This window comes from Ranitomeya imitator, chromosome 9, assembly GCF_032444005.1.
Source record: "Ranitomeya imitator isolate aRanImi1 chromosome 9, aRanImi1.pri, whole genome shotgun sequence".
Taxonomy (NCBI): Eukaryota; Metazoa; Chordata; class Amphibia; order Anura; family Dendrobatidae; genus Ranitomeya; species Ranitomeya imitator.
Window position 1 is genome coordinate 51,353,261 of NC_091290.1, and position 17,597 is coordinate 51,370,857.

The 17,597-nt window shown below is 42.3% G+C and overlaps 1 protein-coding gene across 2 annotated transcripts in view; it reads right to left on the bottom strand.

Annotated features, from left to right (window-relative positions):
- Positions 1-16,481, bottom strand: part of TSPAN32 (tetraspanin 32) — a 67,453-nt gene extending 50,972 nt beyond the window's left edge. The window contains exons 1-3 of one of the 2 annotated variants that reach the window (XM_069738552.1): positions 16,328-16,453; positions 6,301-6,415; positions 2,690-2,787 (exon numbers count right to left, since the gene is read on the bottom strand). In XM_069738552.1, coding sequence (XP_069594653.1) covers positions 2,690-2,787; positions 6,301-6,415; positions 16,328-16,393 — 279 coding nt within the window. In that variant the 5' untranslated portion in view covers positions 16,394-16,453. Of the gene's footprint in view, positions 1-2,689; positions 2,788-6,300; positions 6,416-16,327 lie in introns of both variants that reach the window. The other variant, XM_069738551.1, reaches the window with a different exon arrangement.
- Positions 16,482-17,597: the final 1,116 nt, after the last annotated feature.

Below are 17,597 nucleotides of genomic sequence, written 5' to 3' on the forward strand. Positions count from 1 at the left end.
CAGGTGCTCCAGGAAGACTCCATTCACAGGAGCTTCCAACACAGACTGTCCAATACCATGATCACACTGTGCTCTTCAGGACGTCCATCCCACCTGGGACCGTCCAACACAGAGGCATGTGGCCTGTCCAGGTGCTATTCAGGACTTCGTCCAACAACCCAGGCATGTGACCTGTCCGGGTGCTATTCAGGACGTTAGTCCAACACCCCAGGCCACCAGGTCCAAAGCCCCACCATGTGCTGTTCAGGAATCCTTCTCCCAGGACTTCCAACACAGACTTCCAGGACCTTGCACTTGGACCATTCAGATTCAAACACTGGAACCACACAGGAACCATGTGACCCACACCCTGGTCACATTATACACCTGTAATCACTCCCCTAGATGGGAGTGTGTGTGGCTAATTTGACCCGCCCATCTCCCATAACTAGCCTAGTAAGTCACCCTTCACAACTATACAAACATTTGTGGGACTACAGGTCCCAGAACAACAACATTACTTCAGACTTACCACGCAGACTCCCTCTGCGACACATATCGGCCACTTACAATTCTGCCAGTCACTGTTTCACCACCATTATAACAACAGATACGCCTCCATGCATATCCCGAGGAGCACACGCAGCGCCCCCTAGCTGCCACAGGGGTTACTGCATCACAGCTGAAAAAAGGCAAATGAGCTTTAATGGGGATAAATGTAAGGTCATGCACTTGGGCAGAAGAAATAAGATGTATAACTATGTGCTCAATTCTAAAACTCTGGGCAAAACCGTCAATGAAAAAGACCTGGGTGTATGGGTGGATGACAAACTCATATTCAGTGGCCAGTGTCAGGCAGCTGCTACAAAGGCAAATAAAATAATGGGATGCATTAAAAGAGGCATAGATGCTCATGAGGAGAACATAATTTTACCTCTATACAAGTCACTAGTTCGACCACACTTAGAATACTGTGCACAGTTCTGGTCTCCGGTGTATAAGAAAGACATAGCTGAACTGGAGCGGGTGCAGAGAAGAGCGACCAAGGTTATTAGAGGACTGGGGGGTCTGCAATACCAAGATAGGTTATTACACTTGGGGCTATTTAGTTTGGAAAAACGAAGGCTAAGTGGTGATCTTATGTTAATGTATAAATATATGAGGGGACAGTACAAAGACCTTTCTGATGATCTTTTTAATCATAGACCTGAGACAGGGACAAGGGGGCATCCTCTGCGTCTGGAGGAAAGAAGGTTTAATCATAACAACAGATGTGGGTTCTTTACTGTAAGAGCAGTGAGACTATGGAACTCTCTGCCGTATGATGTTGTAATCAGTGATTCATTACTTAAATTTAAGAGGGGACTGGATACCTTTCTGGAAAAGTATAATGTTACAGGGTATATACACTAGATTCCTTGATGGGGCGTTGATCCAGGGAACTAGTTTGATTGCCGTATGTGGAGTCGGGAAGGAATTTTTTCCCCAATGTGGAGCTTACTCTTGCCACATGGGTTTTTTGCCTTCCTCTGGATCAACATGTTAGGGCATGTTAGGTTAGGCTACGGGTTGAACTTGATGGACTTAAAGTCTTCCTTCAGCCTTAATAACTATGTTACTATGTAGTATTGGTTTCTAGTGGGAAAAATGTGGATGATGATTTTGTAAGCGCTAGGGCATTAATATATTCTAGGGGTCAATTTCACTATCTAGAGGGCACAAAGTAGGAATTTTACTCTGTAACGGGCACAGTGATGGGCATTAATATGTGGTAGAGTAAGAGGAGCTATGTTTCTGTGCCACACAGTAGGTGCAGTAATAGGGACACTGCAGCGGTGGCTCAGTATTGGGGTATCAGTAGGTTGGGTAGGTTTGTGCAGGTTGGCGATAGATGGGGACGGTCCTTGAAATGTGAGAAATCAAATGTGTCTTTGATGTAATCTCAGCAGATGAGTCCTGGCTGGAGAAGTTGTCGTGTCGGTCTGGGCCAGAGGGAAAAGCCGGGAAAAGTGAACAACTCCATCAGAAAGAACGTCAGCTACATCAGTCCTGCAGAGACTGGTATTTACCACTATATGGTCACCATGTGGCGGTAATATCAGTGTTAGTCTTTGTATAGTGATTAATATTCAGTAACAGCGCAGTCATCTGCTGATGTTCTCCTACATCCACTATTAGGGTGCACCACCATAGTCAGGGTTACCTGGTTAGGGGCCTACTCAGAACTTTTTCCCTTCTGTGCTGGACCCCTAGCTATGCTTCTGGTGAATACTTGCATTTCATTAGGAATGAGTTACATTGTCGTCCAGTAGAGGGCAATGTAGTTTTAACTTTGTCACTTTATGTATTTCCCGGTAAGAGATTCTTAGGGATTTGTATATTATATAGTATATTTATTGGGAAGAAAACCAATGTCTTGTATTTATCTACATTTCTGTGTACTTCAATGCAATTTATGGTTTTATGGTTATCAGGAATTTCAGAAGTCTGACAATTTTCTCCACCCTTTTGATTACTACTTTACATCTTACATTCCCACTTCGGAATCCCTCCAGTGACGTTAACATACATCTAAGTGAGAACAATTAATACTATAGTTTGATATGTGTAACTTATATTGGATTTTTCAATTAAAGAATTATTTTAAATTGACAGCATTTATTTTAGCGATGAGTTCTTCCCTATCCCTTCCCAAATGTTTGACACTTACAGTTGCCATGAGGTGCTGGGATTCCCGGATAACAGCGATTGTGCTGAGCAGGAGGGTAAGAATGAGTAGCCCACATACAAAGCTGCCATACAGAACCACTGGGGAAAGAAGAGCGAATTAATTACAGAAATCTACTATATCTGTTCATATAGTTTATGCAACCAGGCTTAGGCTACCTGCACACGTTGAGTATTTGCAGGAGATTTTTCTGCAGCACAATCATTGGTCCGAAAAACGCATTGAAAAGCTTTGTGAAATCCGCGTGATTTTGATGCGTTGTGTCTTGCATTTTTTTTCCCATTCATGTGAAAGGATAAAAAAATCCTTCTGAAACCCTAAAAGAATTGACGCAGCAGATTTGGAAAAACGATTTGATAGTTGAAATCTGCAAGGAAAAAATAAGCAGCGGGTGTGTGAGATGTCAGAAATCGCATTCACTTTGCTGCAAAACATTCCTTGGAAAAAAAACGCGATATGTGAAAAAGTTCTAAAGGTCCGTTTCATATTGGATGAATGAGAGCTCATAAGAACGCATGTTCCCAATCATTGACCCCAAAAAACTCCAATTGGACCGTATACGCCGGCATAAAAATCATCCTTATCGGCAGCACGTTGCTCCGCCTAAATAGGGGATGTCTTACCAAAAATATCCACCCTTAATGTCGGCAAAACAAAAGTTGGAATGATCATTCTGACCCACACAGTTTGTATTGGACCATGTGAGTAGACCGTTAACCGCTTCCAATTTTCTTTCCTTTTTTTTTGCACTTTTTTTTTTTACAATTTTGTTCCCTTTTTCCAAGAGCCATAACTTTTTTATTTTCCTGTCGACATAGATATACAAGAGATTGATTTTTGGGGGACCAGTGATAGCACCGAATACCAACATTAATTTTATCGTAAAATGTGCTTAAAAAAAAATAAATCTTTGTGGTGTGAAATGGTGAAAGATAAATAAATTCTTCAATTGCGTTTGGGGTTTTGTTTTCTGACGTTCATTGTGCTGCATAACTGACCTGGGAATATGTTTCTTCAGATTAGTTTGGTTACAACAATACCTAACTTGTAAATGTCATTTTTAAATTACTTAAGTGGTAAAAAAAAAATCAGAGCTTTAAAAAATAAAATACTAAATTTCTTTATGCCACAATTTTCTTACTTTATTACGGAGTTGAACTCGGGACTTGTTTTTTGCATTACGTTCTCTAGTTTTCATTTATGTCAATTTGGGGTCAATACAATGTTTTTATTGCCTTTTTGTATATTTGGGAAGATTAGTGGCAGTGGAAAAATGGCAATTCTGGTGTTACAATTTAAAAAAAAAATAGTGATTGCCTAAGGGTTGAATAATTACAATATCTATTTTCATAGATCTGACTTCTGCATATGTGGCGATAGCAAAAATGTTTATTTTTGTTTTACTTTTTTTTACCTTCCTTATTTTTATCTTGGGAAAATGAAGGTGATTGAAACTTGTATGTTTGTTTTATTTTATTTTTTTTTAATTTTACTTTTAACATTTTTTCAGTATTCCAAGAGAATCTGCAATCAGGTTTGCATGATAATCACAAACTTAAAAAAAATCATGGTCTACTATGAATCCTAACCCAAGGTTAAGGTTCTCAGGCGTGCCAAGGTGGAGGTGATAGGGCTAACTACCTGCCTATTTTGACTGATGATGATTTGTTTTGACAAAGGCGGTGACTCTCCTGTTTCCTTTGACCTCATCAGAGCAGCTCTATCGACGGGACGCCACTGTCGATACCATCCTAATTTACGGCTGACTCCCCACAGTTAGGAAGCAGGGAGCAAGCTGTCAATCAGTATGACATCTGCGGTGACACCCCATCAACGGAGCAGATTAGAAGAGAAGAAGCTACTCTAAAAATAAAAGAAGTCCCATATAACCCCTTACATGTTGCTGTCAAAGATCGGAGCTGGCTCTGATTGCTGCTATTAGACCAACATGTTGGCTTTATAGCACAGCTAACAACTGCCAGTTGTAATATGGCCTCACCCAACAGGGAAGGAGTTAAACGAATGGCAGAAAGCTCCTGTATTGTGAATTGGAACTCATTTATGGCCAGAAATCTGCCCATCTGCAAGGAACAAAAACCCAGCATGCTCCAGGCAGAGCTCCATGCAGGACTCTTTTCACACAAGCAGTAGATAACATATCTGGGTGGAGTGGTGGGACCTGGTAGATTATGTACTAATCTGTCCGTCATATATTTCCTGATTGAATTACATCTATAACGACAATCTGTTATCAGCAGGGCGACTATAACCCTGCACATACTGTACATACAGCTATAAGTACATTATCATCAGGTTCAACTAAGGAATGGAAAAGGAAATAGGAAGGGGGATACGTACAACAACACTGCGTGATCTGGTCCACCCCAGACAGAAGAGTTAATCTTTCCCTCCTGATCCAAATTTTCAATCCACTGAACCAAACATTCAGAAAAGAACTTTACACATTTACATAAGTATATTTGTTATTTCTTCTAAAAAAGAATCTAAGCTTATTTTAATTAAAAAAAACAACCCATCAATGATCCCATCTCTCAAGGTAAACTGTTCCACAGATGAATCGTTATTTTTGCTTTCAAAATATTTTATTAAGTTTTTAAACTTTAACCGGTAAGGATTGATTAGGAAAGGGAGGAGGGAAAGGGGTGGGATATGGAGGTAGGGAAAAATTGACCCCCTAACAATGGGGGAGACAGTGATCATACAGTTGAATTGTACAAAACGAAATAAGGTCTCAAGAACTGAATAGTTAATTTTGACTGTAAGCCATAATCATCAATATTCACAGAAATAAACACTTGAAATAGATCACTCTGTTTGTATTGACTCTATAAAATATAGGAATTTCACTTTTTGTATATAATTTATCCCATTGTCTACCAATGTCCTTTTTTGGGGACGCCTAATCTTTAGCTTCTAGAAACTAAGATTTTATAATTTTTATAAATAGGTCCAATTTTTTGTGTTGTGTTTGTAAAATGAATGTTTCCAAAATAGGAAATCATGTCACTGTCATTTTTAATTGAATATTGGGACGCCCTTTTCTGAAAAATCCGTACTTGTAAAAATTTGAATTTGGCAAGTAATGGGTTAAGAACCGAAATAAATGAACTTTTTGATGATTTTCTAATTTTGTGAGAAGCAGCTGTATGCACTTCTTTAAGTTAGCCATGTCGCCCCCCTAGACGTCTGCTGTCAAGACTAAATAAATTCTTTCAGTCTTTCCTCAAAAACCAAAATCCTCCTTCCCCTTATTAGTTTTGTAATAGCTTTTCTAACTCTAGGAAATCCTTTTCTTTGAACTTGTGCCCAAAACTGAACTGCATCTTCCAGATGAGGTCATATTGAGCTCTGATCACTGATAATAATAATAATAATAATAATAATAATAAAAATGCTATATTTTACTTTCTTAGTTAATCCAGGCCTGCAAAAATATGTTGTTGTACTAAAACAGCACAAAGTTTGCACTTCAATATGATGTAACAAATACCACACATATGCACAATATTTCATGTTCAGTTGTAATTACTATTAAAATGATGTAAATGAGGTGACTGTCCATCAGTACTTACTGGTATAATGCAGATCTCTGATCATATTGTCAGCCGGAGAGGCCTTGGTAAATACGGTGAAGAGAGAACCCAAGCCAGTTATTACAGTCAAAATGCAGCAACCTACAGCCAGGACCTAAAAACAGACAAATGTACAATTGAAGAGACATACACAGCTACAGTATATAAATGATGTAGAAACACTAAACACAAAGATTATATTATGTAGTATAGACACAAGTTTTTTTTTATGCTTTACGGACAATAAATTCCCTAATGAATTGTAATCATTAGAGTGGTTTTCTAGTCTGAACATAAATTTCTGCCTCTGCAGATTGCTAAATCCTGACAGTTTGCAATATGCCCACTGTCTGATTTCCCCTCTGTTGCAAGCTCGAGCTGTATCACATGACTGCAAGTATGCTATCTGCAACTTTTCCTGCTTCTCCCAATGTTCTATTGGGAGAAGCAAATACGGTGCTAGTCGACATGTGAAAGGACCGATCGAGCTGGTAATAGAGAGGAATCCTGGCTGTGTGTAAGGAGATAGAAAAGTAAGAAGCCGCACACAGTTGATGCCTAACAGAGTGGTTGCAAGCGAACACCACCATCTGCTGGTCAAAGACAATAAAGTGAAAGCAGAAATCATTGCATTAGTAGGAGCATAAAAGTGAAGAGCACGTTCCCTGTGGCTCTGTTAGTAATTATAAAACTCTGGGCTGTGAAGGGGAGGAGTCGGTGCCCAAACCTGTAGCAGGACAGATGTGCAGTACAGCGAGCTGACTTACAGTTACGTCCATATATATTTGGACAGAGACAACATCTTTCTAATTTTGGCTATAGACATTACCACAATGAATTTTAAACAAAACAATTCGGATGCAGTTGAAGTTCAGACTTTCAGCTTTCATTTGAGGGTATCCACATTAAAATTGGATGAAGGGTTTAGGAGTTTCAGCTCCTTAACATGTGCCACTCTGTTTTTAAAGGGACCAAAAGTAATTGGACAATTGACTCCAAGGCTATTTCAGGTGTGGGCAATCCCTTCATTATGTCATTCTCAATTAATCAGATAAAAGACCTGGAGTTGATTTGAGGTGTGGTGCTTGCATTTGGAAGGTTTTGCTGTGAAGTAAACATGCGGTCAAAGGAGCTCTCCATGCAGGTGAAACAAGCCATCCTTAAGCGGCGAAAACAGAAAAAACCCATCCGAGAAATTGCTACAATATTAGGAGTGGCAAAATCTACAGTTTGGTACATCCTGAGAAAGAAAGAAAGCACTGGTGAACTCATCAATGCAAAAAGACCTGGGCGCCCACGGAAGACAACGGTGGTGGATGATCGTAGAATAATCTCCATGGTGAAAAGAAACCCCTTCACAACAGCCGACCAAGTGAATAACACTCTCCAGGAGGTCGGCAATCAATATCCAAACCTACCATAAAGAGAAGACTGCATGAAAGTAAATACAGAGGGTTCACTGCACGGTGCAAGCCACTCATAAGTATCAAGAATAATAAGGCTAGACTGGACTTTGCTAAACATCTAAAAAAGCCGCACAGATCTGGAAGAACATTCTTTGGACAGATGAAACCAAGATCAACCTCTCCCAGAATGATGGAAAGAGAAAAGTATGGCGAAGGCGTGGTACAGCTTATGATCCAAAGCATACCACATCATCTGTAAACCACGGCGGAGGCAGTGTGATGGCTTGGGCATGCATGGCTGCCAGTGGCACTGGGTCACTAGTGTTTATTGATGATGTGACACAGGACAGAAGCAGCCGAATGAATTCTGAGGTATTCAGAGCCGCCATACTGTGTGCTCAGATCCAGCCAAATGCAGCCAAACGGATTGGTCGTCGTTTCATACTGCAGATAGACAATGACCCAAAACATAAAGCCAAAGCAACCCAGGAGTTTATTAAAGCAAAGAAGTGGAATATTCTTGAATGGCCAAGTCAGTCACCTGATCTCAACCCAATTGAGCATGCATTTCACTTGTTAAAGACTAAACTTCAGACAGAAAGGCCCACAAACAAACAGCAACTGAAAACCACCGCAGTGAAGGCCTGGCAGAGCATCAAAAAGGAAGAAACACAGCATCTGGTCATGTCCATGAGTTCAAGACTTCAGGCAGTCATTGCCAACAAAGGGTTTTCAACCAAGTACTAAAAATGAACATTTTATTTAAAATTATTTAATCTGTCCAATTACTTTTGGTCCCTTTAAAAACAGGGTGCCACATGTTAAGGAGCTGAAACTCCTAAACCCTTCATCCAATTTTAATGTGGATACCCTTAAAAGAAAGCTGAAAGTCTGAACTTCAACTGCATCTGAATTGTTTTGTTTAAAATTCATTGTGGCAATGTCTATAACCAAAATAAGAAAAATGTTGTCTCTGTCCAAATATATATGGACGTAACTGTATAGCTGCCTTTACGAACGAGCAGATCCAAGTAAAGGAGGCAAGAAAGACCAGATCTGAGTAAAGGAGTCGAGGGACCAGATCCGAGCAAATGGAGCCAAGAGACAAGATCCAAGTAAAGTCCCAGGGGGAACAGAGTTGGGAGAGCTAAGCTGAGCGAGCAGAACCGGGGCAGAGAGAGAGACAACTAGGCAGCAACTAAGGGACGTACGAGTGAGCCGTCGCTTCTACTGTAGACATACGGTACAAAGTGGGGGCTGGAGCCATGTTTAAAGGAACATATGCTGCCAGTTTGATGAGTGTACCTACTAATTAATCAATATGTGACATGTGGCTTAGTTGCCAGGATCGTCGACCCCCATTAAGGCCTGTGTGACATTTTGTGTTGCTTTGAGAGTGATGGCTAGTGGTATGCCATCACCTGATATTGTGCCAAAAGTACTCTTTTGATTGTGTTTAGTGATGAGCGAATATACTTGTTACTCAAGATTTCTCGAGCATGCTCGGGGGTCCTCCGAGTATTTTTTAGTGCTCGAAGATTCAGTTTTTCTTGCTGCAGCTGAATGATTTACATCTGATAGCCAGCATAAGTACATGTGGGGGTTGCCTGGTTGCTAGAACCTGGTTGCCTGGTTGCTAGGCAACCCCCACATGTACTTATGCTGGCTATCAGATGTAAATCATTCAGATGTGGCAAGAAAAACTAAATCTCCGAGCACTAAAAAATACTCGGAGGACCCCCCAGCATGCTCGAGGAATCTCGAGTAACGAGTATATTCGCTCATCACTAATTGTGTTAATTGAATAAATAGTTGGTGGCTTAACCCTTTGCCGACATACGCCTTACATATACTGCTTTACAGGTGCTGTTTTCCTGCAAAAAGCAGTATAGGTACGGCGTACTAATCATGCATCCTCACGCCGAGTACCGTGGCAATCGAGTCTCCCTACTTCCACACTAACTCCTCATCCTGCCCTCTCTCTGTTGGAGTCCCTCAAAGGCTCTGTCCTAGGACCCATACTCTTCTCCATCTATACCCTTGGCCTGGGACAACTCAAAGTTCCATGGCTTCCAGTACCACCTATGCGCCGATGACACTCAGATATACCACTCGGGCAAAGACGTCATCTCTCTCCTCTTCAGAACTCCTGAGTGGCTATCAGCCACATCCTCCTTCTTCTCGTCTCGCTTCCTCAAACTCAATGTGGACAAACCTGAACTCATCATCTTTCCTACATCTCACATATCTTTCAAAACTGATCTATCTAACACAATAAATGACATCACGCTTTCCCCTGTATCGGAAATCCGCTGCCCCGGAGTAACCCTTGACTCTGTCCTGTCCTTCAATCCACACATCCAAACTCTTTACACCTCCTGTCACTTCCAGATCAAAAATATTTCCAGAATCCATCCTTTCCTCAATCCTAAATCTAATAAAATGCTTCTGCATGCCCTCATCATCTCCCGTCTCAACTACTGCAACATCCTCTTCTGTGGCCGTCCTGCGAACACTCTCACACCTCTCCAGTACTTCCTTAACTCTGCTGCCTGTCTAATTCATCTCTTTCCTCACTACTCCTCTGCTTCTCCCTTCTGCAAATCTCTTCAATGGCTCCCAATTTCTCAATATATCCAGTTCAAACCACTAATACTGACCCACAAAGCCATCTATAGTCTGTCTCCTCTGTATATCTCCTGATATATTCTCTCACGCTATCTCCAGTCCTCCCAAGACTTCCTTCTCTCCTTCCCACTTATTCGTTCCTCACCCAATTGCCTCCAATACTTCTCCCGAATATCCCCATCCTCTGGAATTCTGTTCCCAAACTTATCCGATTATCCACCACATTTGGGTCCTTCAGACGGAACTTGAAAGCCCACCTCTTCAATAAAGCTTACAGCCTGCATTGACCCTGTTTCCGCCTCACCAACACCAGAACTCTGGCAACCCCCAACCTACTGTCTCCTTCCCCACCATCCGGTAAAATGTAAGACAGCAAGGGCGGGGTCCTCTTTCCTCTGCACCAGTCTGTCATTGTTAGCTTGGTTACTGTAAGCAATTAGAGATGTGCGAACTTGTTCAGAAAATGTTTGCCAATCTAAAATTCGGCACGATTGTTGCACTTTGGGATTCATGTTTGGATTCCCGAGCTTTTTTCCTAAAAATCGACAAAGTCAGCCAAAGTTCAGTAACGGCTCCTTCAGGGCAACTGGATTATTATCTTCTCTGCGGACAGGTGAGGAATATTGTTGTTTATTATTTGTTGTTTATTACTTAAATTCTGTTACAGGAGACCATGGCTTCTGTGGACTGGGCGATGACGTGAGTATGTTTTCATTTAAGTTCATTAAAGGAGTCTGTGTCATTCTTTTAATTAAATAAATGAACAGGTTAATGTGGGGATATTATCCACGCTGCTGAATATTTGTAGGTGCAAACGTGCTTCACATAGAGAATGGTGGTTTATTCAACGTGTTTCATGGTCCAAGTCACTTCTTCATCAGGAAATTCCACACAATTCAGTGTTATATTACACTCCAAAAAATGAACAGGAACAGCACCCATGCCTTTACCAATGTGGTTTCTGGGATTGTCCACTTAATGACCAACATGTGGACAAGCACTTGTGGCCAAAGATGCCACATTTCCCTGATGGCACACTAGGTGAAAATTGCGGAGGCCGGTGCTGAGTCCCACCCTGGCACGGCACATGAGTTATGGATGCCAAGGATTGCTGGCTATACTTCTATCATGGTTTCCCCAACCTCCTACACCAGTTCCTTCATCCCCTCCTGCTCCTCCTCATTCTCCATCTCTGATGTGTTATCTCAGAGCACGTTGTCCACATCAGTCAGAAGCAGGAACCTCTGCTGCACTGCTTCAGCAAAGCGGCAACAGGCTCTGCTGAAGCTAATTTGTCTAGAAGACAAACTGCACATCGCGGCAGAGTTATTGAAAGGAAAAGCAGACAAGACAGATCTGTGGCTCTCACCGCTGAACCTCCAACCAGGCATGGTTGGATGTGATAATGGGCATAACCTGGTGGTGGGTGTAAAGCTTGGCAAGTTCATACATACACCATGCTTGGCCCACATGCTCAACTTGGGAGTTGAGCAGTTTCTGAAAACCTGCCCAGATTTGCAGGAACTCTTGTTATGCTGTGTCAGTGACCATTTTCACAAGTCAGCTACAGCTGCCGCCGCTGTGTCAGTACTTCCGCAGCACATGCAAGTGCCAGTTCATCGACTAGTGTGCGACTTGATACATGCTGGAATTCCACACTGTACATGCTCGCAAAGGCTTTATGAGCAGCAGAAGCCAGATGTGGAATACCGGTTCCAACACACTCGCCGGTATTCTGATCAGCACCCACACATAACAACTGAAGAGTGGACATGGACATCTGATATTTGTGCAGTTTTTCAAGACTTTGTGGACTAAACAAATATTGTGAGAGGTGATTATGCCATCAATCAGCACAACAATCCCTCTTCTGTGCCTACTTAAACAATCACTACTGGCATTAAAACATGAAACTTTGCATGTAGACAAGGTGGAGACGGTGTAAGACATGAGACAGGGAGATAGTGCCCAGCTGAGCCTCATCTCATCTGCACTGTGCAAATTGGGTAACAATGGGGAGGTGGAGGAAGAGGAGCAAAAAAGGCTAGAAACCACACAAGTTTCATCCCATATCTACAAGGAGAACTTTGCTTCTCTTCTAGCTGAGGTTGTGAGTAGGGTTGAGCGACCTTCACTTTTATAGGATCGGGTCGGGTTTCACGAAACCCGACTTTTGGAAAAGTCGGGTCGAGTGAAATCGGCCAATCCTATAAAAAAGTCGGGGTCGGGGTCGGCCGAAACTCGAAACCCAATGCAGTGCATTGGGTTTCCATGGTTCCCAGGGTCTGAAGGAGCGGAAACTCTCCTTCAGGCCCTGGGATCCATATTTAAGTGTAAAATATAGAATTAAAATAAAAAATATCCTTATACTTACCCTCTGACGCGCCCTGGTACTAACCGGGAACCTTCCTTCCTTAGAATCAGCCTTCCAGGACCTTCGGTGACATCGCGGGTGACGTCGCGGCTTGTGATTGGCCGCGCGGCCGCCCATGTGACCGCTCGCGCGGCCAATCACAAGCCGCGACGTCACCAGCGACGTCACCGAAGGTCCTGGAAGGGCTGATTCTTAGGAAGGAAGGCTGTCGGAAGGAAGCAGGGCGCTTCCGAGGGTGAGTATATTCCTATTAGGTATATACTCACCCTCGGAAGCGCCCTGCTTCCTTCCGACAGCCTTCTTTCCTAAGAATCAGCCCTTCCAGGACCTTCGGTGACGTCGCGGGTGACGTCGCGGCTTGTGATTGGCCGCGCGAGCGGTCACATGGGCGGCCGCGCGGCCAATCACAAGCCGCGACGTCACCGCGACGTCACGGCAAGGTCCTAGAAGCGCGGATTCGAAGGAGGAAGGCTGCCGGTTAGTACCAGGGCGCGTCAGAGGGTAAGTATTGCAATATTTTTTATTTTAATTCTATATTATACACTTTAATCTGAATTCCGATACCAATTCCCGATATCTTAAACATATCGGGAATCGGGATCGGAATTCCGATTCCAGATTCAAAAGATCGCCGACTTCATGGCCGACCCCCCACTTGGGTCGGGTCGGGTTTCATGAAACCCGACCTTGCCAAAAGTCGGCGACTTTTGAACAATTTCGACCCGTTTCGCTCAACCCTAGTTGTGAGGTATTCTAAAATGGTGCTATACCAGAAGGCCATTGTGGAAAATATGTTAAAAAAATTCCCATCAAACAATTTTATTGGCATGGGGCAAGCCTCCTTGCCCAACCAAAGAGGAGAGGCCAGGGAGACACACACCAGGTACAACAGAGGCAAGGCCCGAGCCACTATCATGATGCCCTCCCAACATCCATGCCCTGATGTGTGGGTATTGTTGACAAGGAGGCCAAGCAATACCTGGCCGACCAAACCAGTGTACTCCCTAATTCCTCTACAAGCTTCATCTATTGGGTCTCAAAGCTGGACACCTGGCATGAGCTGTCCCTCTATGCCTTGGAGGTGTTGTGCTGCCCTGCTGCTAGTATCTTGTATGAGTGGATTTTTAGTGCCATTGGGGGGGGGGTCATAACAAACAGGCGCTTTCGTCTGTCAACAGAAAGTGCTGACAGTTGTTCTCTTCAAGTGTGTATAGATGACCCTGCTTGTTATTTTTGGCAGGATTTGCACTTAGTACATAGCCTTTTTGAGTCTAGGACTACCACTACATTAAAATTTGAACAGAATATATATGAGGCCCTCCTTTATGTTTAATACAAGGTGTATCTGAGTCACTCTGAGTCCATAATTTTTGGAACTTCATGCTTCCTTCATAAATGACACTGACATTTCCAATTTTTATTTATAAAAAATTCAATTTTGGTTTACTTAAATCTTATTTTTTTTTAAATTCTTTATACATTTTGCCTTTTATGCAAGTCATCATACTGGAGAATATTTCTTAATTTTTTTTCACCTGTAAACTCCAATTTCTAGTAGATTTTGAATGTTTTATTGTCAGTTCTAAGAGTGGAGTAAAAGTGTGACAACATTTTTGTTCTCTGAATCGATCTGGGAGTCAGAGATGCTTCCAGTGGTCTTCCCTATGCTTTTCTCCTTCCTTTCAGTACTATTTCCATCTATTTCATCATTTTCACTGCCGGTCTGCCGGAAAAATGCTCGGATATCCCATTGACTCCCATTATACTCGTTACTCAAAATGAGCATCCGAGTATTAGGAATTGTAACATTTTATCTCTAATAGCAAAGCATGTAGATTTTTTATATTTATAGAAGTCCTGGCAACATTTTTATTTCATAAACAGTCCTAATTACTTATGTAATGATGTTTAAGTTTAAAGGGAACCTGTCACCCCCAAAATCGATGGTGAGGTAAGCTCACCGTCATCAGGGGCTTATCTACAGCATTCTGTAATGCTGTATATAAGCCCCCGATGTATCCTGAAAGATAATAATCTTTATTTTTTATTTTTTTATATAGCGCTAACATATTCCGCAGCGCTTTACAGTTTTTGCACACATTATCATCACTGTCCCCGATTGGGCTCACAATCTAGAAGATGAGAAAAAGAGGTTAGATTATACTCACCCAGGGGCAGTCCCGCTGCGGTCCAGTCAAATGGGTGTCTCAGGTCCGCTCCGGCGCCTCCCATCTTCACATCCTCTTCTGGTCTTCACGCCGCGGCTCTGGAGTAGGCGTAATTTGTCTGCCCTGTTGAGGGCAGAGCAAAGTACTGCAGTGCGCAGTGTCTCTCTGACCTTTCCGGCACCTGCGCACTGCAGTACTTTCCTCTGCCCTCAACAGGGCAGACAAAGTACGCCTGCGCCGGAGCCGCGGCATGAAGACCAGAAGAGGACGTCATGGAATGGAGATGGGAGGCTCTGTTCCCGACCTGAGACACCCATCGGAGCAGGACCTCCCCTGGGTGAGTATAATCTAACCTCTTTTTCTCCTCTTTCAGGTAACATCGGCGGCTTATCTACAGCATTACTGAATGCTGCAGATAAGCCCCTGATGACGGTGAGCTTACCTCACCATCGATTTTGGGGGTGACAGGTTCCCTTTAAGTGTATTGCTATACTTACTGATCTCCATCTTTTCCAGTTTCCAGCTCTGTTCCAGTCCCATGTGACTGCTCTTCTACTTTGCCGACTCACACAGTGACTGTTGTATAGACCAGAGCTACTTCCTTCTATGTAAGTCTATGGAGCTTCAGAAAGAGACTATATAGACTTACAAAGAGAAAGTGACCTCCGGATTACGCATAAACCCCTACGTGACCTGCTTGATCTGTTGGCAGGTCACGTGGGTACCGGAGCGACGCTGGAAACTCGGGAAGACGGCAATTAGTAAGTTTATTAATACACTTACTTATCATGAGATAGGTAATTAGGACAATTTATTAAATAAAAATTTAATTAAGACTTTTTTAATAATTGTATTAATTGTGATGCTTATTAATGGCAACTCTCTCATCTACGCAAAAAATATAGTGAATGAATTAATGAATTGCCATCAATGTAATACATTGACGATATGGGTCTGTTCCTGCTCTAATAGGGTATGTGAATGACATAAGGAATTCCTAAAATTATGTTTTTCAAAAAAATTCTAGCATGGGGCTGCACTGATAAATAACCGTACATATACTTTAGTGTTGAATGGTATTACTGATTAGTAGGCAAAAATGGCTGGAATTTTTAAGACTATTCACACATCTCTTCCTAATGATGCCTCATGACTAGCATATATTTACACCAACATTTAGCCCCAAACATTTGCTCAGGTTCGTAGTAAATTTAGCATGAATAAAATGTCTAGAGTGGTTTGTAACTGGGGCATGCCCCATTTTCTATATCATAGGTGCACACTTTTCCAGCAGATTTCTTTTCTTGAAAGCCATCATTGTATTTGATCAGGGCTGGTCTGCTCTATACACTATAACAATGAGGCGTGCACATACTGGAAGAACATTAATAACAAGTTCCTTCCTTAAAAAATATGACAAATTATGAAATAACAAGAAATGATCTCATTACCATAGTGAAGAGGCAGATGATAAGGAGCTGGCATCTGGCCACTCGTACCCACAACTTAGATCCCATGCTCGTGTGCTCTTTGCCCCACTCTCTGGGCACCCCGGCACTGCTACTCCTACGAGTCTCTCACGGGAGTCACGGAGCAAACTTCTACATGTCAAAAACATTAAGCACATTCACAAATTCCTTCCTGCTGTCGACACTGCAGATACTGATAAGTGACAAGCTGACCAGGGCAGGCACCCAAGGCATGATGGGAAATGAAGTCCTGCATATGGCTTTAAAAAGTTCCTCTAAATATCACACCCGCACTGAATTTTGGATGGATTTTTATGAGATTTTAAATTTTCCAGTATATAGAATAAATGATTGCAAGTTCGAGTCCTTTAAAAGAACTGAAAAATAAATTAAAAAAACAAGAAAAAACCTTTTCCCAGTTTAAAATAAAGGAATGAAAAAAAAACATATTTGCTATTTCTACATCTGTAAAAAGCCTGTATGGCAATGTCATTCAATGAGGCCATGCACATGTCTGATTTTTTGTTTTTAGCATGGTAAGATAATTTTTCTCAGACGGAGAACATATGGTTGTGTGATGGGTTTTTACTAGCACCTTGTCTCTCAGTGATAGTTGGCTCTGCAGTGCCATTTCTATATACAGACCCCTTTAAATTTTTCACTCTTTGTTTCATTGCAGCCTTTTTGTAAATTATAAAAAAGTTAATTTTCAGGTGTCTCCAGAGATGCTCAATTGGGTTTAGGTCAGAGCTCTGGCTGGGCCAGTCAAGAATGGTCACAGAGTTGTTCTGAAGCCACTCCTTTGTTATTTTAGCTTTGTGCTTAGGGTCATTGTCTTGTTGGAAGGTGAACCTTCGGCCAAGTCTGAGGTACAGAGCACTCTGGAAGAGGTTTTCATCAAGGATATATCTGTACTTGCCCGCATTCATGTTTCCTTCAATGACAACCAGTCGTCCTGTCCCTGCAGCTGAAAAACAACCCCATAGCATAATGCTACCACCACCATGTTTTACTGTTGGGGTTGTATTGGGCAGGTGATGAGCAGTGCCTGGTATTCTCCACACATGCTGCTTAGAATTATAACCAAAAACGACTATCTTTGTCTCATCAGACCAGAGAATCTTATTTCTCATAGTCTGGGAGTCCTTCATGTGTTTTTTTAGCAAACTCTATGCGGGCTTTCACATGTCTTGCACTGAGGAAAGGCTTCCGACTGGCCACTCTGGCATAAAGGCCCGACTGGTGGAGGGCT